This window comes from Hesperophylax consimilis, chromosome 8, assembly GCF_061612785.1.
Source record: "Hesperophylax consimilis isolate HC1 chromosome 8, BYU_Hcon_1.0, whole genome shotgun sequence".
Taxonomy (NCBI): domain Eukaryota; kingdom Metazoa; phylum Arthropoda; class Insecta; order Trichoptera; family Limnephilidae; genus Hesperophylax; species Hesperophylax consimilis.
In genome coordinates, this window is record NC_142843.1 from 3868219 (window position 1) to 3890842 (window position 22624).

The following is a 22624-nucleotide window of genomic DNA, read 5'->3' on the forward strand; positions in this document are numbered from 1 at the left end:
CATAGCAGGCTCCCTTGGATTGACTAGCAATGTGCCAATACTCCGACCAAACATTGCGGGATCTATCTTTAAGGTTGAAAAAAAAAATGATGAAATGACATTGTGCTTTGAAAATAGTGAGTACATTAGTTCCAAAGAAAGATTGTATACGACGACCGATATATGACCGGTCGGTGGCCGAGTTGACATCGCGCTTGGGTCTCACTCGGGCGTAGTGTGTTCAATTCCTCGGCTGGCTAAGTTCTCCATCACAACACAAGCAACATTTTCAGCTTACTGTGGTGGTAGTAGGAGATTTTCAAATATTGTCAGGTTATTCGTAACCTGGGAATGTTTGTCTTTCTTTTTAAAAAAAAAGTTAAAAAAAAAAAAAAATATGATGTCATCATTCTAGTGTCTTCTAGTTTTCATACAAGACGTGTGAGAAGTTTATGTAAATAATTTGGGACGATCATCAATGACGTCACTTACGAACTCTCTCTGGTAATACTATAGTAGTAATTCTCTAGTATTGTGTTGCGTTGAATACATTAATATGAATAGGAAATTTTCAAATAAAACATATTTTTTTAAATTATTTTATTTTTCGTAAAAAATATTAATTCAATTATCCACATAATTGAATTTTTCTTATGATTCAATAGGCTTGTCTTCCAAAAATCTATATCTTCCTTCGCACAGACACATTGGAAAAGAGGCCTATTAAATCTTGAAATACATAAAAGTGTCGTACAGGTAGCTACCTCAATCTAAAACACATTTCGTATTATTGTACTTTATCATTATAAAGTAAAAAAAACTCAAATAACTTAATATTCTAGACAAGGAACAGATTATACATATTTTACAATCGTAGACCATTTTCTTACAGCGCTAGTTTGAGGATTAAAAGTTACAAATTACAAAAGTTCCATCCTTAATGTAAACATTCCCTAAATGGCACTTTGGGAGATCATCATAACTCTGTCAGTTTATTTCTTCTCTATTAGATTTATCAATTTGAGAGAAACTAGTTTTCTCTTTTGAGATTAAGATCTTTTGAGGGAGCCTTATAACTCTGTCGGTTTTGTTATTCTCTATTAAACTAATTTTCTGTTGAGTAAATCACAACTTTCGGTTTATCTCTTCTCTTTGAGAGAAAATAGTTTTCAATTTTTTAATGTTTATTTATCTGAGATTTAGATCTATTGAGAGATCCTCATTTCTCTGTAAGTTTATTTCTTCTTTAGACTAATCTATTTGAGAGAAACTAGTTTTCTCTTTTGAGGTTGAGTCGTTAAAAATGCATTATTGACATAAAAGTTTTTTTTAACCCTTATTTAACACAAAAAACTTATATTACCTAATCACCGAAAAGGAATCATTATGGAAACAAACAAATTTAATTCTTGTTGTAATGAACGTAATGAGATTTTTGTGAAATTAAATTGAAAAATATTTTGTACAAATTACCCTACCTCCGTCTTATAAAGTAAAGCAATCTCGTGAAACATTTATTTACAGTCATGGTCTAATAATGACTTATTTTTACTGCAAAATATATGCAAAAGCTATAATATTTTCCTTAATATTACAACACACATAGTGCATATTTTGTTCTTTAAAATGATTTCTCCTCAGTGAACGGCGTAAATAAAATTATGAAAATCTTGCGTTCATACACTCCATTTTTAAAGGTCGCAGGGTGGAGTTGGCTGATTGCGAAGAGCGGCATTGATAGAAGCAAGAAGCGGGTGTCTTCCGCAGCCGCACTTGGTGCCGCGGAAGTCGTCCAAGTCCAGCGCCCAGATCATGGCACCGCCGAGATTGAGGTCTCGTGCCAGGGCCGCCTTGCGCGCCACTTGCGCCGTATCGTCGAACCCGACCCACTGAAGACCACGCCTGGCCCAGGGACCCACGCGGCCCGAGGGGTCTCGGTCTACTGACCAGCCTCCACGCTTGACGCGCTCGCAGATCTAAAAGAGGAATAAAAAATATTCAAAATTTTGGATCTAATCGAAGCTTTTTTAAAAATGTATCTAAAATTTGGATCAAATCACGAGTTTCAAAGCCATTTTAAAAATGTGTCTAAAATTTGGATCAAATCACGTGGACCAAAACCTTTTTAAAAATGTATCTAAAATTTGGATCAAATTACGTGGATCAAAGCCTTTTTAAAAATGTATCTAAAAGTTGCCTTGTCTTGTCTCTCACGAAGAAGAGAAGTAAAGTCTTTATCATCAAAGTATAACCCAGTGGTACTCCGCGAGCTTGTTGCAAGTGCACCACAAAATGGTTGTTTTGAAATGTGAAGTATAACTCAACAATATAAGTCAATCAATTGACAGTCTAATATCGTTTTCTATGTGGATAATGTTTTTGAAAGGGCTCTTAGATGTAACTATTGCTGCCGAATGTTGTTGTCGATAGACTTACCAATTTAAACGAAGAATATTAGTTGATAGTAGTTATATCAACTTTAATATTAGACCTAATATCGCTGCAATCTGCAAAAGCCGACAAGCTTAGGAATCACATTAAAAGATTTTCGGCTGAAATAAAATATTTCCAGCATATTTGTACATATAAATATTATTTAATAATTGGTGGCCACTAAGAAACATCTCCATTTTTGTCAGTTTCCTGATGTTTCCTTTTAGTTTCAATGCCTACGGATTCATTGTTGACCTCCTCACCACCGAGCCAACTAAGTTTATGACTCAACACTCCTTCGTCTCGCAATCCATTAAAACAGAAACCTCTTTGGTGGTTGGCTTCTATCTTCCATCCTTATCGCATGTCCTGCCGGTGGAGCTGTCTCGGTTTGAGAAATAATCTTCATGAATCTCATGGTTGTACTTTACCTACATATACTTTTTTTAGTATGGCTACAAAGATTTGTCTTAAATCTTCCACACCCTTTTGCTATTCTTCATGAGGACCCAGAGATTGCGTTTCGGTTTATCCCAAGTCGTGATTATAATTGAATTTTGAGATTGTAGGAGCATCAACATGACTTGTTGGACAGAGTGAACCTTCTTTAGTTTTCTAAATTCTTTCTATCTTCTTAATTCGCACTCACCTCGTAGTAGGCGAGGAATCCAGCAGCCTTGGTGAACTCTCCGGCTTCTCCTGCGCCGGTGGCCAGCACGTTCATGCCCTTCTGCGAGGGGTCTCCGAGGGTGAAGGACTGCCCGTACAGCGGGATTCCCAGCACCAGCTTGCTGGCCGGGGCACCCTTCTGCATCCAGTAATTGATGGAGTAGTTCTGCAAACACGACACACATAAAACTCTGTATTACAGACGAGCCCATCGTAAGCTAACACAGAGATGCCTAGCGAAATGCTCTCGGTCAGTGATGGAATTGCCCATAGACTGTGCACCAAAATTGTATGCCTAAATGATTCAAGGAATATAAATACTATCTCACCGCAAACCATTCCCGGTTTGTCTTACTTCGAATCAAAAATATTAAGTTTAGTGTAAGTAATTTTGTAAAAGCAATCAATTAAAAAGCTTCTCTCAACAAACTTCTCACAAAGTGATCAAAATACTGTGATGAATTTGATATGTTCCTATCTAGTTTCTTATTTCTTTATAGAAGTCTTACCGTATTGAAGTAGTCATAAGTATCTCCAGGATAATAGTAGAGAGGTGCCACATGTCCGGTCTTCTTGTCCCAGTGACCGTGGTAATCGTACGTCATGACCGCGATCCAGTCGAGGTCCCGGGCCAGCGAAGGTACGTCGTAGGCCGCATCGATGACCATCTTGCTGGCCGATACGGCTGCAGACAAGTACCAGCCGCGAGGAGTAAAGGCCTGGCGCAGTTCCTTGACGAGAGCTGCAAAGGCGGCCTTGTCGGAAGCAGGACCGGCATTGCAGTCAACCTGGAGGTAAGAAATAAATTTGGTTTGTTATTGTATTGTCTGTTTTAATTTAACATTTTCCATAATTATTGTTTCATGCAGAATGTGTATTTTTGTTGAAAATTAAATGTACACAATCTGCTACATCATCTTCCATTCCCTTGTACGTTATATCATATTACTCTGACATTTCTTTCTCCTATTTCCCTCTGATGAAGTTCATATGGGTTGTCATTGGATGTTTGGCAATGTACCCTGGTTCCACAGCATAGCTCCCCAGGTATCTTAGTCAAAATCCAATTAGAGATGGATATTGGTACCGTTGTAGAACTTGTATTACAATAATAAGACGATTTTATTTTCTGTAACAATTGAATGACTGGGCCAAAGCACAATACATATCTCTATGCTATCCTGCAGTATCACAGCTGCAATTAATATTAAATTATCAGACCTCCAATAAGAAGGCAAAATTCATAATTTAGTACTAACCTGCCAGCACTTGGGGTACTCCCAGTCGAGGTCCAACCCATCGAAGCGGTACTTCTCGATGAAGTCCACCACATTGGTGACGAAGCGGGCTCGGTTAGCCGCGCTGTTGGCGAGGCGGGAGTACTTGTCTCCCAGGGAATCGTTCCAGCCCCCGATGGCTATCACCACCTTGATGCCTTTCTTCCTCAGAGCTGTTACTTTTCCATAGAAATCTGAAATTAATAATATGTATTAAATGCGATGCGAAGATGAGGAATCATAATAATTATGAAGTAACACCAACACAACAAGTCAACGTGAAGATAAGGAAATCAACATATATAAAACATATGTGCGACCTCTCCTGGAATATGCTTTCCAAATATGGAGTCCTTACTTCGCAAAGGATATAAATCTGTTAGAGAGAGTACAGAGAAGTTTCACTAAGATACCAAGAGCTCTGAAAGATCTACGATACGAAGATAGACTCAAGAAACTAAGATTAAGAACCTTATAAGAAAGAAGAGAAAGGGGTGACTTGATCGAGACTTTCAAAATTTTATCTGGAGATTACAGTTGCCCTAGCATCCAAGAAATCTTCACTACTAATAAAAATATAAATCTCCGTGGACACTCAAAAAAAATTACCAAAACGCCTTTTGCATCTAATCCTAGAAAACACTTTCTTGCAAATAGAGTAGTGGATGCTTGGAATAAACTCCCACAACATGTCATCGATGCAACAAATATAAATCAATTCAAAGCTCTATTGGATTCACATTTGGAGAAAAGAAAGGACTGAGTTCAAACTTAAAACAACTCAATTACTGTCAAACTTGTGAAATCAGATATGAGCGCATCAGCAGAATGCTGCCTGCTCATTACATAATAATAATAATAACAAACATGAAAATGAGGTTTACAAACTTAAAGTTGAGGAAATCAATAAATATAAAGATGAAAAAATCATTATGCAAAATCATGACCAACACAACAACCTACAGTCCACTTAAACAAACAGGAACATGAAACCCTAGGAAGGAGGAAATAATAATCATTTTTTCTTTGCATGTTTTATGTCCAACAGTAATATGGTTATTACGACTTCTTAGGTGTTAGAAACAGTAACTTATATTGACAGCAGCTATTATAGGCATTGTAGGAAATTAGTGATGAAACAAGGTTAGGTTTGGTTCGTCTACCTAAGCAAGGAAATTAGTGGTATTTACCATTATCAATATCAGCCCAAGAATCGTGCGGAGTGATAGTGAGCTTGGTGCTGTCGAGTACTGCAAACCCGTAAGCAATATGCGTGCAGAGTGATGAGTCAATGTCATCTGGAGTGTATTTGCCATCTCCTTGTCTGTAAATGTAATATGTAATAATGTTTAGAAAATATTTTCACAGTATTCTCTTAAAACCAAAAACGGCGCCCGGAATGTTCCTCGTCTAAAATACTCATGACAACGTTTGTACTCGGTCACCCAATGTTTGATCATTGTAAATGAAGGGGAGGATTCACCGTACACAGATTCTAAATACTCAATTTTCTCCATTGTTGACAGACAATGACTGCTAACAACTTTGGAGTGCCAATGATCAGAATAACTTGAAATTTTTACAGTTTACATATGTCAAGGCCATCTATAATTGTTTTTACAGCTACTTTATGTCGATGAGGCCAGACACTTTGCAAATTACCCTCGTAGTTGCCACAATAATTCCAAACAGAAAAATCTGTAAAATTCAGAGCTCAACGAACGAGAGTTACCGCTGAAACAAATTACATATTTGGCGCCCAACGTGGTGGCTATCACAGTAATAATGGTTTTCTTACCTGTACCAAGCCCAGTTGGTAAAGTAGCACACTACCATCTTGCCCGAGGGACCGGTGGCAGATGGGGGTCTGCCCGGGATGGCCACTGCTGTGGTGGGGGCGACGGTAGTGGTGAAAGTGGGAGCAGCGGTAGTCGGTACAACTAGGGGGGGCACGCCAATCACAGGGGGCGCTGCGGTGGGAAGGGACGCTGTCACTTTACACTTGGCGTTTGAAGGCCAGTCACAGTGGTCCTGAAATTATGATAAATATAATATTGAGAATTTTATCTTGACATTATAGTTGCTTTGGTATTCAAGAAATCTTCACCACCTACACAAATGTAAATATCCATGGAAACTAAAAAATAATTAACAAAACCACTTTAGCATCTAATCCTAGGAAATTCTTCCTTGCAAATAATGGAAGCATTGAATGAACTTCCACAATACGTCATCAACGGATTCTCATCTGGAGGGAAGAAAGGATTGACTTATTTATTAACGTAGAGATTTGAGCACATCAGCAAAATGGTGCCTGCTCATTAACTAATACATAATATGGACCTTCCACTGAGAACTACTTTGTAACCTCTTTTTCTGTTACATCTGTTCGTTAGTTAATTTGATCAAATACCCTCTAATATTAATAATACGTCCAACTCCAGTGAAATATTGGCTGTATCAACAACGCTGGCTGCTAGAGACGCCAGTGTAGCATATTGACGTTGACATTCCTTTCAATGGCGACAAATTGAATTTATTTAGTTCTTAATAGCAGTGTTATGCGCTTTATCATTTGTATTTTGATCAATATTGATTAAATAAATATATAAAAATGTCCTACAAAATAAAACCTACTTTATGTGTTCAGTTTACGGATGTAATAATTACAAATAACAAAAGCACTAACAAGTCATTTTTCAGGATGCCAAAAAACATTGACAGTTTTATTTGTAAGTTGGTGAAATATATATTATGAGTTCGTCAAATCCTAGCAAATAAAATGTTCTTGATTACATAAAAAGTGAAATGTACAAATAAGAAATTAAATAAAATTTCTCACAATTATAATGTATTTTCTTAACCATTTTCTTACCTTTCTAAACCATCAAAGACAGAGAAAACCAAGGCGCACAACTCACTCCGCTAGGAGGCGTTGGTGTAGCATGCTGCCATCAGAATGTACGGGAAATGTCAGAAGTTGGAGGTATGAGGATTATAATTGTATAATATCCATTGACTAATTACAACATGCTACATCAATGATAATATCCACTTACGACACTCCAGTGAAGTCCAGCAGGGCAGTTCTGTGTCATCAGCACTCCTTGGTTGCAGAGGAAGTAACGGTTGCAGTCAGTCGGGTCGGCAACGAAGATTCGGCCCAAGCAGGGACCTCCAGATGCTATTTCAACCTTTAAACAATAATTATTTCTCAGTTTCTAGTTAGATAGAAAGAAATTCACCGCACGCTACTGCAGACGACTAAACTTCGATCTTTGCCTGTTATTTTGTATACTTGCAGTGACGGCTCGTGAATGATGTTTTGTAGCTGGAAATGAATTTTTTTTCAAAATTTCCATATTTTGTTTTGATGTTTTCAGAATTCTTTCAGTTAGGTGAAGATATCCCAACCTAACCTAACCTAACTGAAAACAAAAAACGGTAACCTGTCAACTCAGGATACTAACAAATCAACACTCTTTCAAAAATTGATATGAAGTCATGTAAAGTGATGAAAAAAAAACTAGGTCAAATAGGTTATGGTTAGGTTTATAGCATATTTTTTAGACTCACTTTTATTAACTTTATATCACTTTTTTAAAAGTATTGTTTTTTATATTTTATAAACACTTTGTTAAAATGTTGTATGTTAAAGATTATATTTTATTATGTATTGTGTACAATTTGACACATCTGCCTTGAAGATGCACACTGTAACGCTGACCGAAAGGTTGGCTAAAGAAAGAAAAAGCGCAACACGGCGTAATATCCCTAAAAATTAATCATGATAACATCGATAAAATTGTATTTTCAATATTAATATTATCTAAAAATAAATATTTTATTATCTTTACCTTGGTTGGTGGCTTAGTAACTGAAATGATTGGCTTTGTAGTGGTTGCTGGTGGCGACAGTCCCGGAATAACAACTACTGGTGGCTTCAGTGTTGGCACCGCTGGCACTGTTGAAAAATATTATTATTTTTATAAGTGTTAAAAGTATTTGGCGTCCAAACGGGGGCTTATTCAAAAACATTCCATCAAGTTCATAAAGTAGAGAACTACCGAGTTTCGAAAATTGTATATTACAGTATATTCTCACTAATCCAACACCCCAAAAACCGGGCAAATGAACAATTAGTGATAGCAGCGGAATATAGTGCGTACGTAGAAAATATTCTTAAAATTATAACAGGTATTTCGTAAAACAAAACAACACCACTACTATCAATCTTTCAGAAATGCAGTGTAGTTACATTTACAAGATCCAAAGATACATTTCTATTCCCATATCACATTAATAAAAATATATTAACACGCAAAAACGAGATTCGTGACCTTGGGGTGATCTTCGAAGCAAATCTCTCTTTCAAATCCCACATATCTGACATTGTCTCCCGCGCCAACAAAATGCTTGGATTATTCTTCGTAATGCGAGATCATTTACTAATGGAATTGCAATACGGAGAACATATGAAGCACTTGTCCGCAGCATCCTGGAATACAGCTCCATTATTTGGGCCCCTTCTGAACAAAACCATATCTTAAAAATAGAAAAAGTACAAAAAAGGTTTATGCGTTACCTGTATATGAGGGAATATACATACTATCCATTCCTGTATCCATCCTTGTTATTAACAGGAATGCTCGATTTCAATACATTAGAAGCCCGCAGAAAAATATTTTTAGGCAAACACTTTTTTGAGTTAATCTCTGGTACAATACACAATCCGCCTATGTTGAAAGAGGTTAACTTTTATGTCCCTAACAATTATACTCGAGGGAGATCCCATGCACTTTTATATGCTCCGAAAGCGAGGACTTCTGCCTATCAGAACGCGCCAATAAACAGAGTGACTCAACTGCTTAACGATTCTGCATTAGCCATCGACATTTTCAATGTCACCTACAGACAATTCAGTAACTATCTTTTAACATGTCACAAAATAGTAAAACTGCCTGTGTAAACATTTTTATTTGTAATCTTCTCTATGATATATTGGTGTATAACCGTTTTATGGAGAACATGAAAAAAAAAAAAAAAAAAAATTAATGTTAAATTTTGCGAGAGGACTCCATTTTGTAAATTTATTCATACAATATACGTAGCAGAACGAAATGAAAAGAAACATATGCAAAAATTGCTAGAATGCAGAGAGGACTAATGGAAATGTACTAAAACAACAATAATTATCCTTGATAATAAAATACAATAGACTCATAAAATAGTCAGCGAAAGCAAATTAGACGAGTGTAAGAGTTAAGATAACCCAATCAGTCGCTGTACAAAGCTTTGCCCTCGACTCTAGGCATACATCAGACTTGTCAGATTAATACTGGCGAATTATAGAGATTGATTTGGTACCTTCAACTAGTAAAGAGAAAGGGAGATTATGGTAGCTTTCGGATAATCGATTAGCAGATTACCGAAAGTACTGCAGTACTTGGTACAGGTTCGGATATCACACAATTGCATTTTGCTCCGATTGGGGTGGTCTTTACCTGGTGAAGAAGATTGCAGGGAGCACTTCGGCTGTGGGGTTGATATGAGGCCGAGTTCGCGGGCGGCCGCACTGAGCAGTGGGTAGCGCTCGCAGCCGCAGTTGTTGCGGAAGTCGTCCAAGTCCAACGCCCACACCATGCCTCCAGCTAGACCCATGGCCTTCAGGTAGGATGTCTGAAACGTAACATATTGTTAGTTAATCTTAATCGGGGATAATGTAAAAAAATATAAAAAAAGAAGATGGTACAAAGATGATGAAGACAACACAACTCACGGTACCTACCACTAGATTTCAACTCAAGGCTGACTACGAATTCCAAAGTCAGTACTGTCGCTAAGTAAACTTCACTGTTTAAAATAATACAGTGTGTTCGGGGGTAAAATTGCGCTAACTTTGGGAGGTGATTCTACATGATGGTAGAAGTAAAAAAAGATTAATAACTTTTTTCGAAATTCCAATGTTTTATGGTAGTTTTTATGTAAAAAGGTTGAATAGGACACCTTTATAATCATTCTATTTATTTAATATGCTTGCAGTAACACAACGTACAAATCAGCAGTAACAACGGGTATCGACAACAATCGCCGTTATTTGTAAACTGTCATTGTTTGATGGCACTGACTTGATCACGTGACACTTCAAAATCCGTCGCGCTAAGACCCGTATTGTAGTTTGTCTTGAATTCAACTGTAATTACGTACAAAAGTGTCCGCGTATTAGAATCCTGAAGGTAATATACACATGTGTACCAACTATAAATGTTTTTCAAGATTTCCCGGTTTACAAAAAACAAAAATTTATGACAAAATTGCACTTCTACAAATACATAAAGATTTCTTTAGTAAAAATAATTTACCACAATTGAATACTAGCAAAAGAATAATATTTATTGTTTTGATGTTTAATTCGTAGAACTCCATTTAATTTTTTTAAATAAATTTAAAATAAATCAAATTTAATAATGTTATAATAATTATTAAGTTCTGCAAATATTTCTGTTATTTTCGCATAATTATTCGCAGCTCACCTCTTGGAGAAAAACCACGTCCCGCTTGACAACAACGAGCTTAAACCTTTACACATAAAATTTAAAGATTAAATTTACTAGAACAATTAGAGATAAATAAAAGAACTAATGATCCAAACATAACCCTAATTAATAATCAAACAAAAATGATCAATTCTCCGTTGCTTAATATTTTCAAAAAACCCAAAAAATATAATTCCTTAACATAATCACCCACGTACCAACAATTAAGAAAACCCTTAGGTCATTAATTTTAACAGGTGTATAAACACTGCTGGATTTCAAAATATTTTGGTTATTCCAATTCTTAATGAATCATTTTTGAACATTATAGAAATTTAAATGGGTGGGGATAAATAAAATCATATAAATAAGTCGTCGCCGTGTGGACATATCCACAGTTTGATAATGGCCTCAAAAGCCGAAACAGCTGTCACATTCAAAACTGTAAAAATAACGCAAATACTTGCAGAACTTAATAATTATTATAACATTATTAAATTTGATTTATTTTAAATTTATTTAAAAAAAAAAGAAAAAAAAAAGAATAATATCTGTTGGAGGACTAACCGTGCCACTAGCACGAACCACAACAGCACAGCATCACTATATATTCAAGGGTGTAAAATTATTTAATAAATTACCCCTTGATATACGATCGGAGAAAACTACGAAAAATATAAAATAAAAATTAAATTACAATACTCTTGTACCACCTCATAACTTTACTTATTGTTTAGAAATATGTTTTTGCCTTTTCAATTCTTTGAATCATTTATTAACTAACCTATATTTTTATTACTTTTATTGTTATTTTTTGTTAAATTACTAATATTTTTTGTTTAATTTAAACAAATGTAAAAATATTTTGTTGTCCTCTCCTAAACACAAGCAGCTGCTTTATTAGGAGAGTGATTGAAATATTTGTGTTTATATTGTTATAATATTGTAACCTTGTTTATATGTTTCAATAAAAATGAAAAAAAAAAAAAAAAAAATGTAGCCATTCATTGTGAGTCACCATTTTAATTCTCTGGTTCTCGACTTATTCACTTAATGATTTGCACATTCTATGTATAGGGGAGAGTAATTTAGAATCAGAATAATTATATTTATACGTTTAAGACAAAGAAACCGTTGATTTCCAAACATGTCGATTTTTAGTAGTGGTGTACAAAAATTTATTTATTTTCACTAAAACAATAAATATTTACCTTGTGTTGTATCATGGGAATGTCGTCGAATGAGACCCACTGGTCTCCCTTGAAGGCATAGGGACCCATGCGGCCGCGCGGGTCGTGTACCACTTGCCACTGGCGATTCTGGATTCGGTCGCAAATCTGCACAAATAAATTTTATAAAATCAATTAACCAATCATTTTTACTTATGGTGCTCAATCTCAATTAAGGTTTATTGACAAATGGCACCACATTTGTTGACGGCAGATTGATGACTGACTGACTCCTCGCTGCGTCGGGCTTATTTATACTGTACAGCCGACGGCAACAGTAGGTAAGTGAATTCGCAAATAAATCGGAGCCACTCGCTCAGTCTGGGCCTTTCGGGAACTTTCCGCGGCGCTGCAATTACGTATAGGCGATAGGCTAGAACCTTCTAGCGAGTTGGCATGATGTGCCAGACTAGATCGCAACGTATTGTCGTAGGTAGGTCGCGTTGTTTACGATTAGCTCGGTAGTATCGGTAGTAATTTGCAAGTACCTAAGAAGGTCGAGCATTTGGCGTATTTCCTTACTATACATCAGTACCGAAGGGATCTATGACGCTAGTTCCTCGGAACATCTGCCATTGAAATAACAGTACAAGGACAGCTTTCCCCCCTGACGGCTGTGCTACAAAAATTGCAATCCTTTTGTTCAATCAAACGGGCTGCCCGTTTCTGCGTACAAAATATACATAGTCAAGGGTTTTTCAAAAATCTTTTGGGTCTCCAGACAAGAGGCTGTGAAATTCAACAGTGGGCAGCACTTGAGATTTGAACAGGGTTAGCAGTTGTTTACGGACATATCCCAAAATAGAAGACTTCTGCGACCATTCTGGAAAAACAGTAGTAATTTACATTCTGAATGAAGAACCTAAACCAAGGCTTAAGAACATTAGATAATGTTTATTAAAACAGATGTAAAACTGACCTCATAGTAGGAAAGGAATCCTCTGGCCCTTGTGGACTCTCCCGCCTCGCCTCCTCCATACGTGGGGATGTTGAGTCCAGTCTTGTCTGTGGTCGCGAGGGAAAAGGACTGTCCGTACAGAGAAAGACCCATCACCAGCTTGTTGCGGGCTGCTCCGCGGCTTATCCAGTGGTGAATTGTGTAGTTCTGAAAATTATTACGAATCGGAGAATTAGTTGGTGTTCCATTTATTTAAAAAATCTTGGAAACTACAGCAGGGAATGACGGGATCATCAACAAATTATTAATACCGCATTTATATGTCTTGATCTTCATCAAATACTGATATCTCCATCGATACAAATATACCGTCATATTGTTATAATAACATGATACATAATTGACCATCGCTGTTTCTAAGGGATGTATAGAGTTTTATAATTATATCAATGAACGCGGAAGTCAGGGTTCCATCATCGACAGATGAATTCCTAGTTAATGGATACCATTTATTTTTGGTGCTTACATATTATTAAAATAAATACCTGGATTAATAATGGCATTTCCAATTGTACATGTTCCAAATTATTTTATCTGTGTGCGAACGGTATCTAAATTTCTCTAATAAACAATAAACAGTGTTAATCACAAGTGCCTTACCAGGTAAGTATGGTCCTGAATATTATCTGCCTGTACAAAATATAAATAAATAATAGCAGTAATATATGAACATTCTAGTATCATATTCATTAATCAAATGTATTGTACATATAGATTTGTATTAGTGATCAGGATGCAATCTATTAGCCATAAATTGATAATAGTTTAACTAGTCTATAGTTAGTAATAACATACATCATTGTAAAAATGTATTATATATCTAATATTTAATAAGGTGATTTTGCACAAAAATGGCTCTATACAAATCGTCCAAATATTATCATTATTAAGGAATTAAAATTCATAGTAAACGAAATCAGTAGGGGATACTTACAGCATTGAATGCCTTGTCGACATCATCAGGGTGGTCATACATGGGAGCCACGTGGCCCGTCTTCTTGTCCCACTGTCCGTGGTAGTCGTAAGTCATGACTGCGATCCAATCCAAGTTCTCCGAGAGGACTGGAACGTCGTATCCTGAAAAATAAACAAGCATTATTAGAAAATAGACGAAAATTTTACTCTACTATTGGTCATCTCTACAAAATTTGTACATTAAGGACGGGTTGTTTCGGAGAATTTGAACAATTCATCAAATTTCAACGTTCATTTTCAAGTTCTGTGAAAGATTTTTTCAAGTTCTGTTTTTATTTCAGTTTTGTCAAGCAACTAGCCTACAATGATATAATAACAGATCTTGAATAAGTCTTTCACAGAACCCGGAAATGAACGTTGAAATTTGATGAATTGTTCAAATTCTCCGAAACAACCCGTCCTAAGTGTTTACTGGAACTGGTCATTCGTCCTCGGTCACCAATTCCTCTCAACATGCTCCAATCTTCTTCCACACAGAAGTCAATTTCTTTGCCGATTTGCCTTGGGGTCACTTCCGCCGAGGCACTAATTATTTTAGTCATAATGTATTTTTGGTGTCCAGAGATCAGACACTTTTTCCACATTACGAGCCAAGACCCAATTAGATTATCGAGTCGATGATTTATTTGACTTTTGTGGCTAAAATTAAAGTTAACTACATTTTGAATTAAAAGATTCTGTCGATTTTATTTCTTCGTTGTGGGTTATGGTTATGCACCGTGTTGCTTAACAATTGTAGGCTACCAATGATGTTACTGAGTAGTATAGTGTAATATTATTTACCTGCATCGATGACCTTCCTGTTGGGAGATACAGCAGCTGTCAGCAGCAGGTTGTGAGGGCGGAAAGCTGTGCGTAATTCTTTCACGAGGTTGGAGAATCCTTCCTTGTCGGAAGCAGGTCCCATCGTGCACTCCACCTGTCGGCAAGATAATATGTTGTTCACAATTGCATTCTCCCCTGAAGTCTGCATTCAGATGAATCTACCGTTGTGTGTTGTTATTGTTTCGTTAAATAAGTCGACGGAATTACTACTTGAACAGTCTAAAAATGCAACCTTTAAAAAAAGCATTTTATCTCGACGATCAGGTTTTTAATGATTGGGAGTTATTTTTTAGTATTCTCACCTGCCAGCACACGGGGTATTCCCAATCAAGGTCCAGACCATCGAAGTTATGAGCGAGCACGAACTCCAGGGCGTGCAGCACGAACTTCCTTCTCGCTGCGGCGTTGTTGACCAGGCGACTGTACTTGTCTCCGGCGGAGTCATTCCATCCTCCGAGAGCCAATAGCACCTTCACTCGCTTACTGCGGAGGGCGGTTACCTTCTCGTAGAACTCTGCAGAAAACAATTATGATTGATGACATTCATTGAATTCAAATTGTATGCTCTCGAACATCGAAATTCCTTTGATGGGTTGAAGACAAATTAATATGTGCAATTAAAAAAACTGGTGGCTTACTGTTGTCAATGTCTGCCCAGGAGTCGTGTGGTTTGAGGGTGAGCATCTGCGTGTCGAGGACTGCAAATCCATAAACAATGTGGGTGCAGAGAGATACGTCAATGTCGCTTGGGAGATACTTTCCAGTTCCTTGTCTGAAAGTGAAAAAACGTAATAATTGCATGAATTTCTAATGCTTTGATTTCAATTTTAAAGACCATACTTGGTCCCGTTTTCTATGATGCTTGCTCAACACTTATGGCGAGGTGTCTCACCTTTATATGAGACTTTTCAGAGGCAAGGACGAACAAGCACTATACGTACCAGGGAGAGGTCATACATGACATCATCGTTCTAGTATCTTTAGTCTTTTTCGTTTTCACACAAGACGCGTGCTTTCTATGATTAACCTTTCTATGCCCATCGCATAGGCGTGAATTACTAGTGACTGTATTATGTAGTGGCTACGTTCGCCCGTTATCAGTAGATACTCCTTACAAATTTTTACCTTGCCTTCTTTTACGTGTGCTGTAAACGAATATTATCAAGAATAATATTTGCCATGGATATATTCATACTCTAGAAAGTATTTCAGTTTTTCCTGCGCCTCACCTATACCACGCCCAGTTGGTGAAGTAGCACACCATCTTGTACGTGTCCACTTCATCACCCAGAGGTCCCAGCTCCTCCCCTATATCCTCCTCTTCTTCAGCCTCCACGGCCTGCGGAGGGCTCGGTGGGGGTGCAGGGGGCTCTTCAACAACGGGGGCCACGACAGGCTCGGGGCCTGTGGCGTCCTTCAATACGTCCACGATGGTGGAGAGTAGGGGGTGACGTCCTTCTCCGCAGCTGTTGAAAAAGAGTTAAGGATTAAAGTATATTATGATTTAGTGGATCGGATTGAATACATGGTGAGTAACGATTACTTCAGTACAGAATGATTACTTTCCGTGCTTCTCTAATCTCCACCCAACACCTTTTACGGCAATTGGAGAGATGGATTCATATGTCACTTCTAGACCCACCGACCCTCAGATTCCTACCCACCCATAATACCTTTTTCTTTCCCAAAACTCCTCTCCTTCCTCTACTTAGGTAGACCATATACACAGCATCCCCAAAAATCAAAATACTTTTTTCATCCAAACATGTAATTCGATGTTCATAATATTTTGAATAAAATATCTCTCGGTTACCTGTTCTTGAAGTCATCCAAGTCCAGCGCCCAGACCATGGCTCCGCCAAGGTTGAGCTCCTTGACGAACTCCGTCTTCTTCCTGATCATTGCCCTATCGTCGTATCCTACCCACTGGTCATCCTTGTAGGCGTGCGGGCCCATGCGTCCGCCCTCGTCCTGCTCGATAGTCCAGCCGTGGTTCTTCACGCGGTCGCAAATCTTAACAAAACACAAAATGCTTAATTAATTCATGCAAATAATACTTCGACCCTACTATCAAAAAGATTTCTCCAAAGCCTTTGATGAAGTCAACCATAATCGTGTCTGCGAAACTAATAGTCCTTGGAATACATGACACTTTCAAAAATAGTTTAGTTACTAACTGCAAATTTATGGTGAAACCAAGTAAGGGGGCATTCTCATTTCTTATAAATTTTAAGCCAATTCAGGAGTGCCTCAAGGCTTCCACTTGGGACCTCCTCTTTTCATTATTATTATCAATGATTTTTCTTTGTTTTTTTAACGATGTTGAGTTTCTTTTATTTGCTGATGGTTTAAATATTTTTAAGACTCTACATGTATAAATGGTGTACTAAAATGTTATCGGGAAACAATCAGATTTGTTCAGGTTTTTAATGGATTCTCAGATACTCGTGGGAGCAAAATTGCTTATAAATTACAATTTAATATTCCAAAGATTTAGTTTTTTACCTCATAGTAAGCCAGGAAGCCTTGAGCCTTGGTATACTCTCCAGCCTGTCCTCCGGCCCTTGCAGGCACATTGAGTCCTGTCTTGTCCTTGTTGGCGATCAGCGCCGGTGGGGTATCCCAGTTGGTGCCCAGTGTAAAGGACTGTCCATAAAGCGGCATACCCATCACCAGCTTGCGGGAGGGGGCACCCTGGCCCATCCAGTAGCGCATCGAGTAGTTCTGGAAACAAATAGGTTTGTTGAAAATGTGCTTGAATCACAAGATATAAATTTAATCAATAATAAATAGATCATATCAATCGTCAAACATACTGTTGTTAAAACAAACATAAATTTGGTTGTTCGTGGTATGCGTTAGTTAGTCTGATTTGTTACGTGAAATCTTATTCAATGAACTCAAATTGGCTTTCAATTAAAGTGTCATTTCAAAACTGGAACTGTTTCGGTGAAGAATAATTCAGACAAGCGGTAAAATAGGTATGTACCTATAATATAATATTTTTAAGAGAAATTTATTTTCATTGCCATTTTTAAAATTGGAACTGATTTGTCAAGCATTCAGACTATCCTGTGATTTCACGGGGCTGCGCTAATATGAATAATAAATGTGATAAAATAAGACTCACCGCATTGAAGAAGGTAACATCATCATCAGGGTGTTCATACAGCGGCGCTACGTGTCCTGTCTTCTTGTCCCAGTGTCCGTGGTAATCGTAGGCCATGACGGCGATCCAGTCCATGTACTGTGCCATGACGGGCACGTCGTACCCTGCGTCTATGACTGTCTTACTGGCCGACACCGCTGCTGAGAGAAGCAGGCCGCGGGGCGCGAGGGCCTCGCCCAGCTCGCGCACCCACAGGCTGAAGGCGGCCTTGTCGGACACGGGGCCCTTAGAGCAGTCGGTCTGAAGAACAGAACAAAGAAAATCACGGTAAACAGAGGCGGTACGATGTATTTGAAGCCCGAGGCATCATAATGCCGGTACATATAAAATGCAGTTCAAAACCGGTCAATGTATTTTGTAGCCAATTGAAACTGCTGTGACGATAATGGCGACCATTTGTTAGTGTCACTTTAAAGCTGACTAGAAAAAGACGCTAGGAGCTCTTTCACTCCCAGTGTAAGTTGTATTTTTTAAAATATTAGGACTCCCTCTTGAGGACTGTAAATTTGGCTTCAACATTTTCCCCTTATTTAAGAGCTTCTTGTCTGAGGAACCTTTGTCTTACGCAAATCAAGGTGTGTAGAACTGTTCTGGTTATGTATTTGCAGAAAGAAGTTTGTCAGTGTTATTGAAAACGTTATTTAAATAAAATGGAGATCAATGAAAATTAAATGCAATACATGCTTTGTTTAGATGTGAGATTATTTACCTGCCAGCAGACTGGGTATTCCCAATCCAGATCGAGTCCATCGAAGTTGTGCTTCTCCATGAAGGCGAGCGCGTGTGTGATGAACCTCGCGCGTGCTCCAGGGTTGTTGACCAGACGACTGTACTTGTCTCCCGCGGAGTCGTTCCACCCGCCGAGAGCCAGCAGCACCTTTAGTCCCTTCTTCTTGTAGGCAGTCACTCGCTCGTAGAACCCTAGAATAGTTTGTCATACATTAAAACCTGCTCTAAAATTATTTTGAAATATCTTGTAGATAGTTATAGTTTTTTTACTATTTTAGCCCCACGTTGGGCGCCAACTATTACGAAAAAATTCTGTATGGAATTTTTTTAGGTTAATGCTTCTGAAAGCTTCTGAAATCATTTGCGTCAAGAGCTATATTTAGCTTTTGTGAAATACTTTTATTCAGTAAGCTTTGTACCCAGAATTTCAGTGGAAAATAAATAAATTTATGCATCATATTATTATATTGAATTATTAAACACTTATTATGTATGGTAAATCAGTGCTTACTGTTATCGAAATCAGCCCAAGAGTCGTGCGCCTTGATGACGAGGTTTTCATAGTCCAAAACAGCGAATCCGTAAACGATGTGAGTGCAAAGTTTGCGATCGATGTCCTCGGGCATGTACTTGCCCAGCCCGCGGCGGTACCACGCCCAGTTGGTAAAGTAGCACACCACCTTGTAGTAACCTGGAAATAACAACCACATTAATATTAGCCTCATAGTGTGAAGGTACAATGTATGCATTTTGAAATGGATTATCTAAAAATATTTTAATTTAAAATAGCTAAATAGATATTACATTTAGGTAGGACAGATGCAGGAAAAATATAAAAAATGTCATGTGATAATTAACTACAGGGTTTTCCAATAAGAGGTGTTATTTTGATATTCAATCGTAAAAGATCAATGATTTCGTTGCTTGTGTGGCACGTAGCGCCGTCTTGTTGAAAGTAAACGTTGTTCAGATCAATACCATCCAATTCCGGCCATAAAAAATCATTAATTATCTCTCGATAGCGCAATCCATTCACCATAACTGTTGCTCTAGCCTCATTTTCGAAAAAGTAAGGTCCAATGACTCCGCCGGACCATAAACCGCACCAAACAGTCACACGTTAAGGATAAAGAGGCTTTTCAACAACAACTCTTGGGTTTTCCGAGCCCCAGATGCGACAATTTTGCTTGTTGACGAAGCCACCGAGGTGGAAATGGGCCTCATCACCCAAGATGATTTGCATTTGATTCACTCAAGTGAATTTTAATAATTTCAATGCGTTGTTGAAGCGTGTATCGTTCTATTTTTATTAATGGCGTAGTTTCTACTTATCAAATGTCAAAAAATGACAGCTTCAGAAGTAACATCTACCGAAATAGCGGGCTATTCAAAATAACACCTCTTATTGGAAAACCCATTAGGAGTGCCTAGTTTTCTATTCGTTTTTATTTCTTTTCTCTTTTAATTCTTTTTTTTGAATATTTATTTTTTATATTCCTCTTCATTGTATTATCTTTAAAGATGGGGGTGCCTACATAAATAAATTAATTTACCACTCAAGCGATTGTTGACACATTATATATACCAAGTTGGAACATATATACGTAATATTTTACATGTAATTTTTACACATCTGCCCTGATGATGGACACTGCAATGCTGTCCGAAACGTTGGCTAAAGAAGGAGGTAGCGAAACACGGCATAATACCCCAAAAACAAATCACTATAATTGACTAGATACTACATCAATGCATGCAAATGAATATAAAGCCGGGAAAATTCCAAGTAGAATCAGTTGATGGTTTTCATTTTTAAATGCATAACATTTTTCAAAGATCATAATTATTTTATCTGTTTATACCTGACAGTGGTGCAGGATCATTGTCAGAAGGATCCGTGGTGGTTGTGGTTGAGGGGGTGGTGGGTGCCCAGGGGTCCACCCAGGAGGTGGAAGGCCTGGAGGTGGTGGGAGCGGGCACGAAAGTGGGAGTGTCTGGTTCGAGCACATCCTCGCCGTCAATGTCAATCCCCGGAGGGATGTTGTTGGAAGTCTCCGTGCATTGCGCGCTGGCGGGCCAGTCGCAAATCTTCCTGTCCTGAGATTGGAAGACATTTTTTGATCAATTGATTCAAATACAAGTACAGTAGTATATTTGTAGCTACTACACCACTGATGGCTAAGGGGCCGTTCAAGTATTACGTAAGCAGATTTATTACAATTATTTACCCCCTCTTCCCCCTTGTCACCAAAAGTAAGCAAAGCTCTTACCCCCCCCCCCTCCCATGCTTACGTAAAAATTGGTACCTATATGCATTTTTCTGTTAATGTATTCTGTTTTATAAACAATTCAACTTTGGTGAAAGAGGATCAACGGTAACACAAATATTAACTTGCTTTGATTTGCTTACAAACGTCAAATCGTCAATCGTACTGAAACGAAACAATAGATTGATGGAAGAAATTTTGACAAGTGAGCAGCGCGCGGTAATTCCCCCATTCGCTTCTAAGCGAGTACCAATGTATTAATTATTTGTGGGAATCCCCGAATATGTATTCGGTTTTCAAACATAGACAATGTGTGGGTTGCCAATGTGAAAAAAAAAATAACTACTGCTGAGCAGTGCTGATGTAATCACTATCTCGACCCCCCCACCCCCCATGTCATCAAAAATAAGCAAAGCAAAGACCCCCCTGCCCCCCTATAGTGCTTACATAATACTTGAACGGCCCCTAAGACGCAGCACTGACGTCCAACTTTAAATTTAATTGTATATTCCGTGTTCTTACAGATGTTCTCACTTACATGAGAACAAACCAATTATTCATTACAACTACTAAAACATAGTTCAAATACATAACTAAAAATACTAATTTCAGTTGTGTGTCAGTCTGTCTGTAACTCTGATTCAACGAAGTCCAGAATTAGGATTTGCTTTTAATTAAGTACATTTTTTTAATTTTAAAGAAACAAGTGATACTTAATATTTTATAACTAGCCCAACAGTAATACGGTTTAACTTATTGTGAAATCAGATATGAGCGCATCAGCAGAAAGCTGCTGCTCATTAAGTAATACAAATTGTTACATATTTTTGAGCAATAGAAGGACATTTATTCTGAAAAAATGTCCACTTCAGCACACTCTATCTTATTATATAGTCGACACATTTAGGTCAGAAGGCTAAAGTATGCAACTTTATTTTGAAATGTATTCTACCAATATTACACTGGCCACTGTCAACTATCCACTGTGCTCTGTCCACTGTCCATTGTCTAGTGTCCCATCAACAAACACCTTCTTTTGTAAAGGTGGCGACACATTACACAATATTTGCGATGCACTGCATAATCCCCCAAAAATTAATCACAATAATACCTTCTTTAATAATGCCGTGAAAATCTCACGTCATATTTAATAGCGATGCTACATGGTTATAAAAAATGATTTATACTTTGGATATTTGTTATTATTAAGCTTTGCCCTACTGACTGACTGTAAACAGAGCTGGCCCTGAGCCAAACTATTAACAGCCTCAAGGACGCTGTATTAGGCGTTAGGTATTATCAGCTCCATGTCTCCTTGTCACCTTGGCAAGTGTTTAAAAACCATGAAGGTATAAATAAGCCATAAAAAATGGTAAAAACCATGCTTCTGGCAACACTGACTGAAAGAGCTAAGATGGCAGCTGATTTTGATATATATAATGTTGTCCCTCGAACTGCCACCAGAGGCGTTGTCTATTCATATGAGGTTTTGATTCAACTTTAATTTGAGGTCATAGGCCAATATTAAAAGGTCAGACAACCAACACTGATAGTTTTGGGTTTAGTTATAATATTGTT

The 22624-nt window shown here is 37.7% G+C and overlaps 2 protein-coding genes across 2 annotated transcripts in view; one reads left to right on the top strand and one right to left on the bottom strand.

Moving 5' to 3' along the window:
* LOC149421426 (putative serine hydrolase) overlaps positions 1-22624 on the top strand; it is a 268266-nt gene that overhangs the window by 23542 nt on the left and 222100 nt on the right. The gene's annotated exons all lie outside the window — the stretch shown is intronic.
* Positions 571-22624, bottom strand: part of LOC149421427 (putative chitinase 10) — a 127189-nt gene continuing 105135 nt past the window's right edge. Inside the window, exons 27-48 of the mRNA XM_089634764.1 lie at positions 20642-20876; positions 19291-19470; positions 18760-18971; positions 18012-18290; positions 17387-17605; positions 16695-16894; positions 16111-16347; positions 15520-15653; positions 15184-15395; positions 14840-14975; positions 14016-14158; positions 13043-13228; positions 12106-12231; positions 9863-10037; positions 8216-8322; positions 7418-7552; positions 6157-6389; positions 5549-5682; positions 4341-4552; positions 3591-3869; positions 3062-3247; positions 571-1955 (exon numbers count right to left, since the gene is read on the bottom strand). Coding sequence (XP_089490890.1) covers positions 1671-1955; positions 3062-3247; positions 3591-3869; positions 4341-4552; positions 5549-5682; positions 6157-6389; positions 7418-7552; positions 8216-8322; positions 9863-10037; positions 12106-12231; positions 13043-13228; positions 14016-14158; positions 14840-14975; positions 15184-15395; positions 15520-15653; positions 16111-16347; positions 16695-16894; positions 17387-17605; positions 18012-18290; positions 18760-18971; positions 19291-19470; positions 20642-20876 — 4245 coding nt within the window. The 3' untranslated portion in view covers positions 571-1670. The remainder of the gene's footprint in view (positions 1956-3061; positions 3248-3590; positions 3870-4340; positions 4553-5548; positions 5683-6156; positions 6390-7417; positions 7553-8215; positions 8323-9862; positions 10038-12105; positions 12232-13042; positions 13229-14015; positions 14159-14839; positions 14976-15183; positions 15396-15519; positions 15654-16110; positions 16348-16694; positions 16895-17386; positions 17606-18011; positions 18291-18759; positions 18972-19290; positions 19471-20641; positions 20877-22624) is intronic.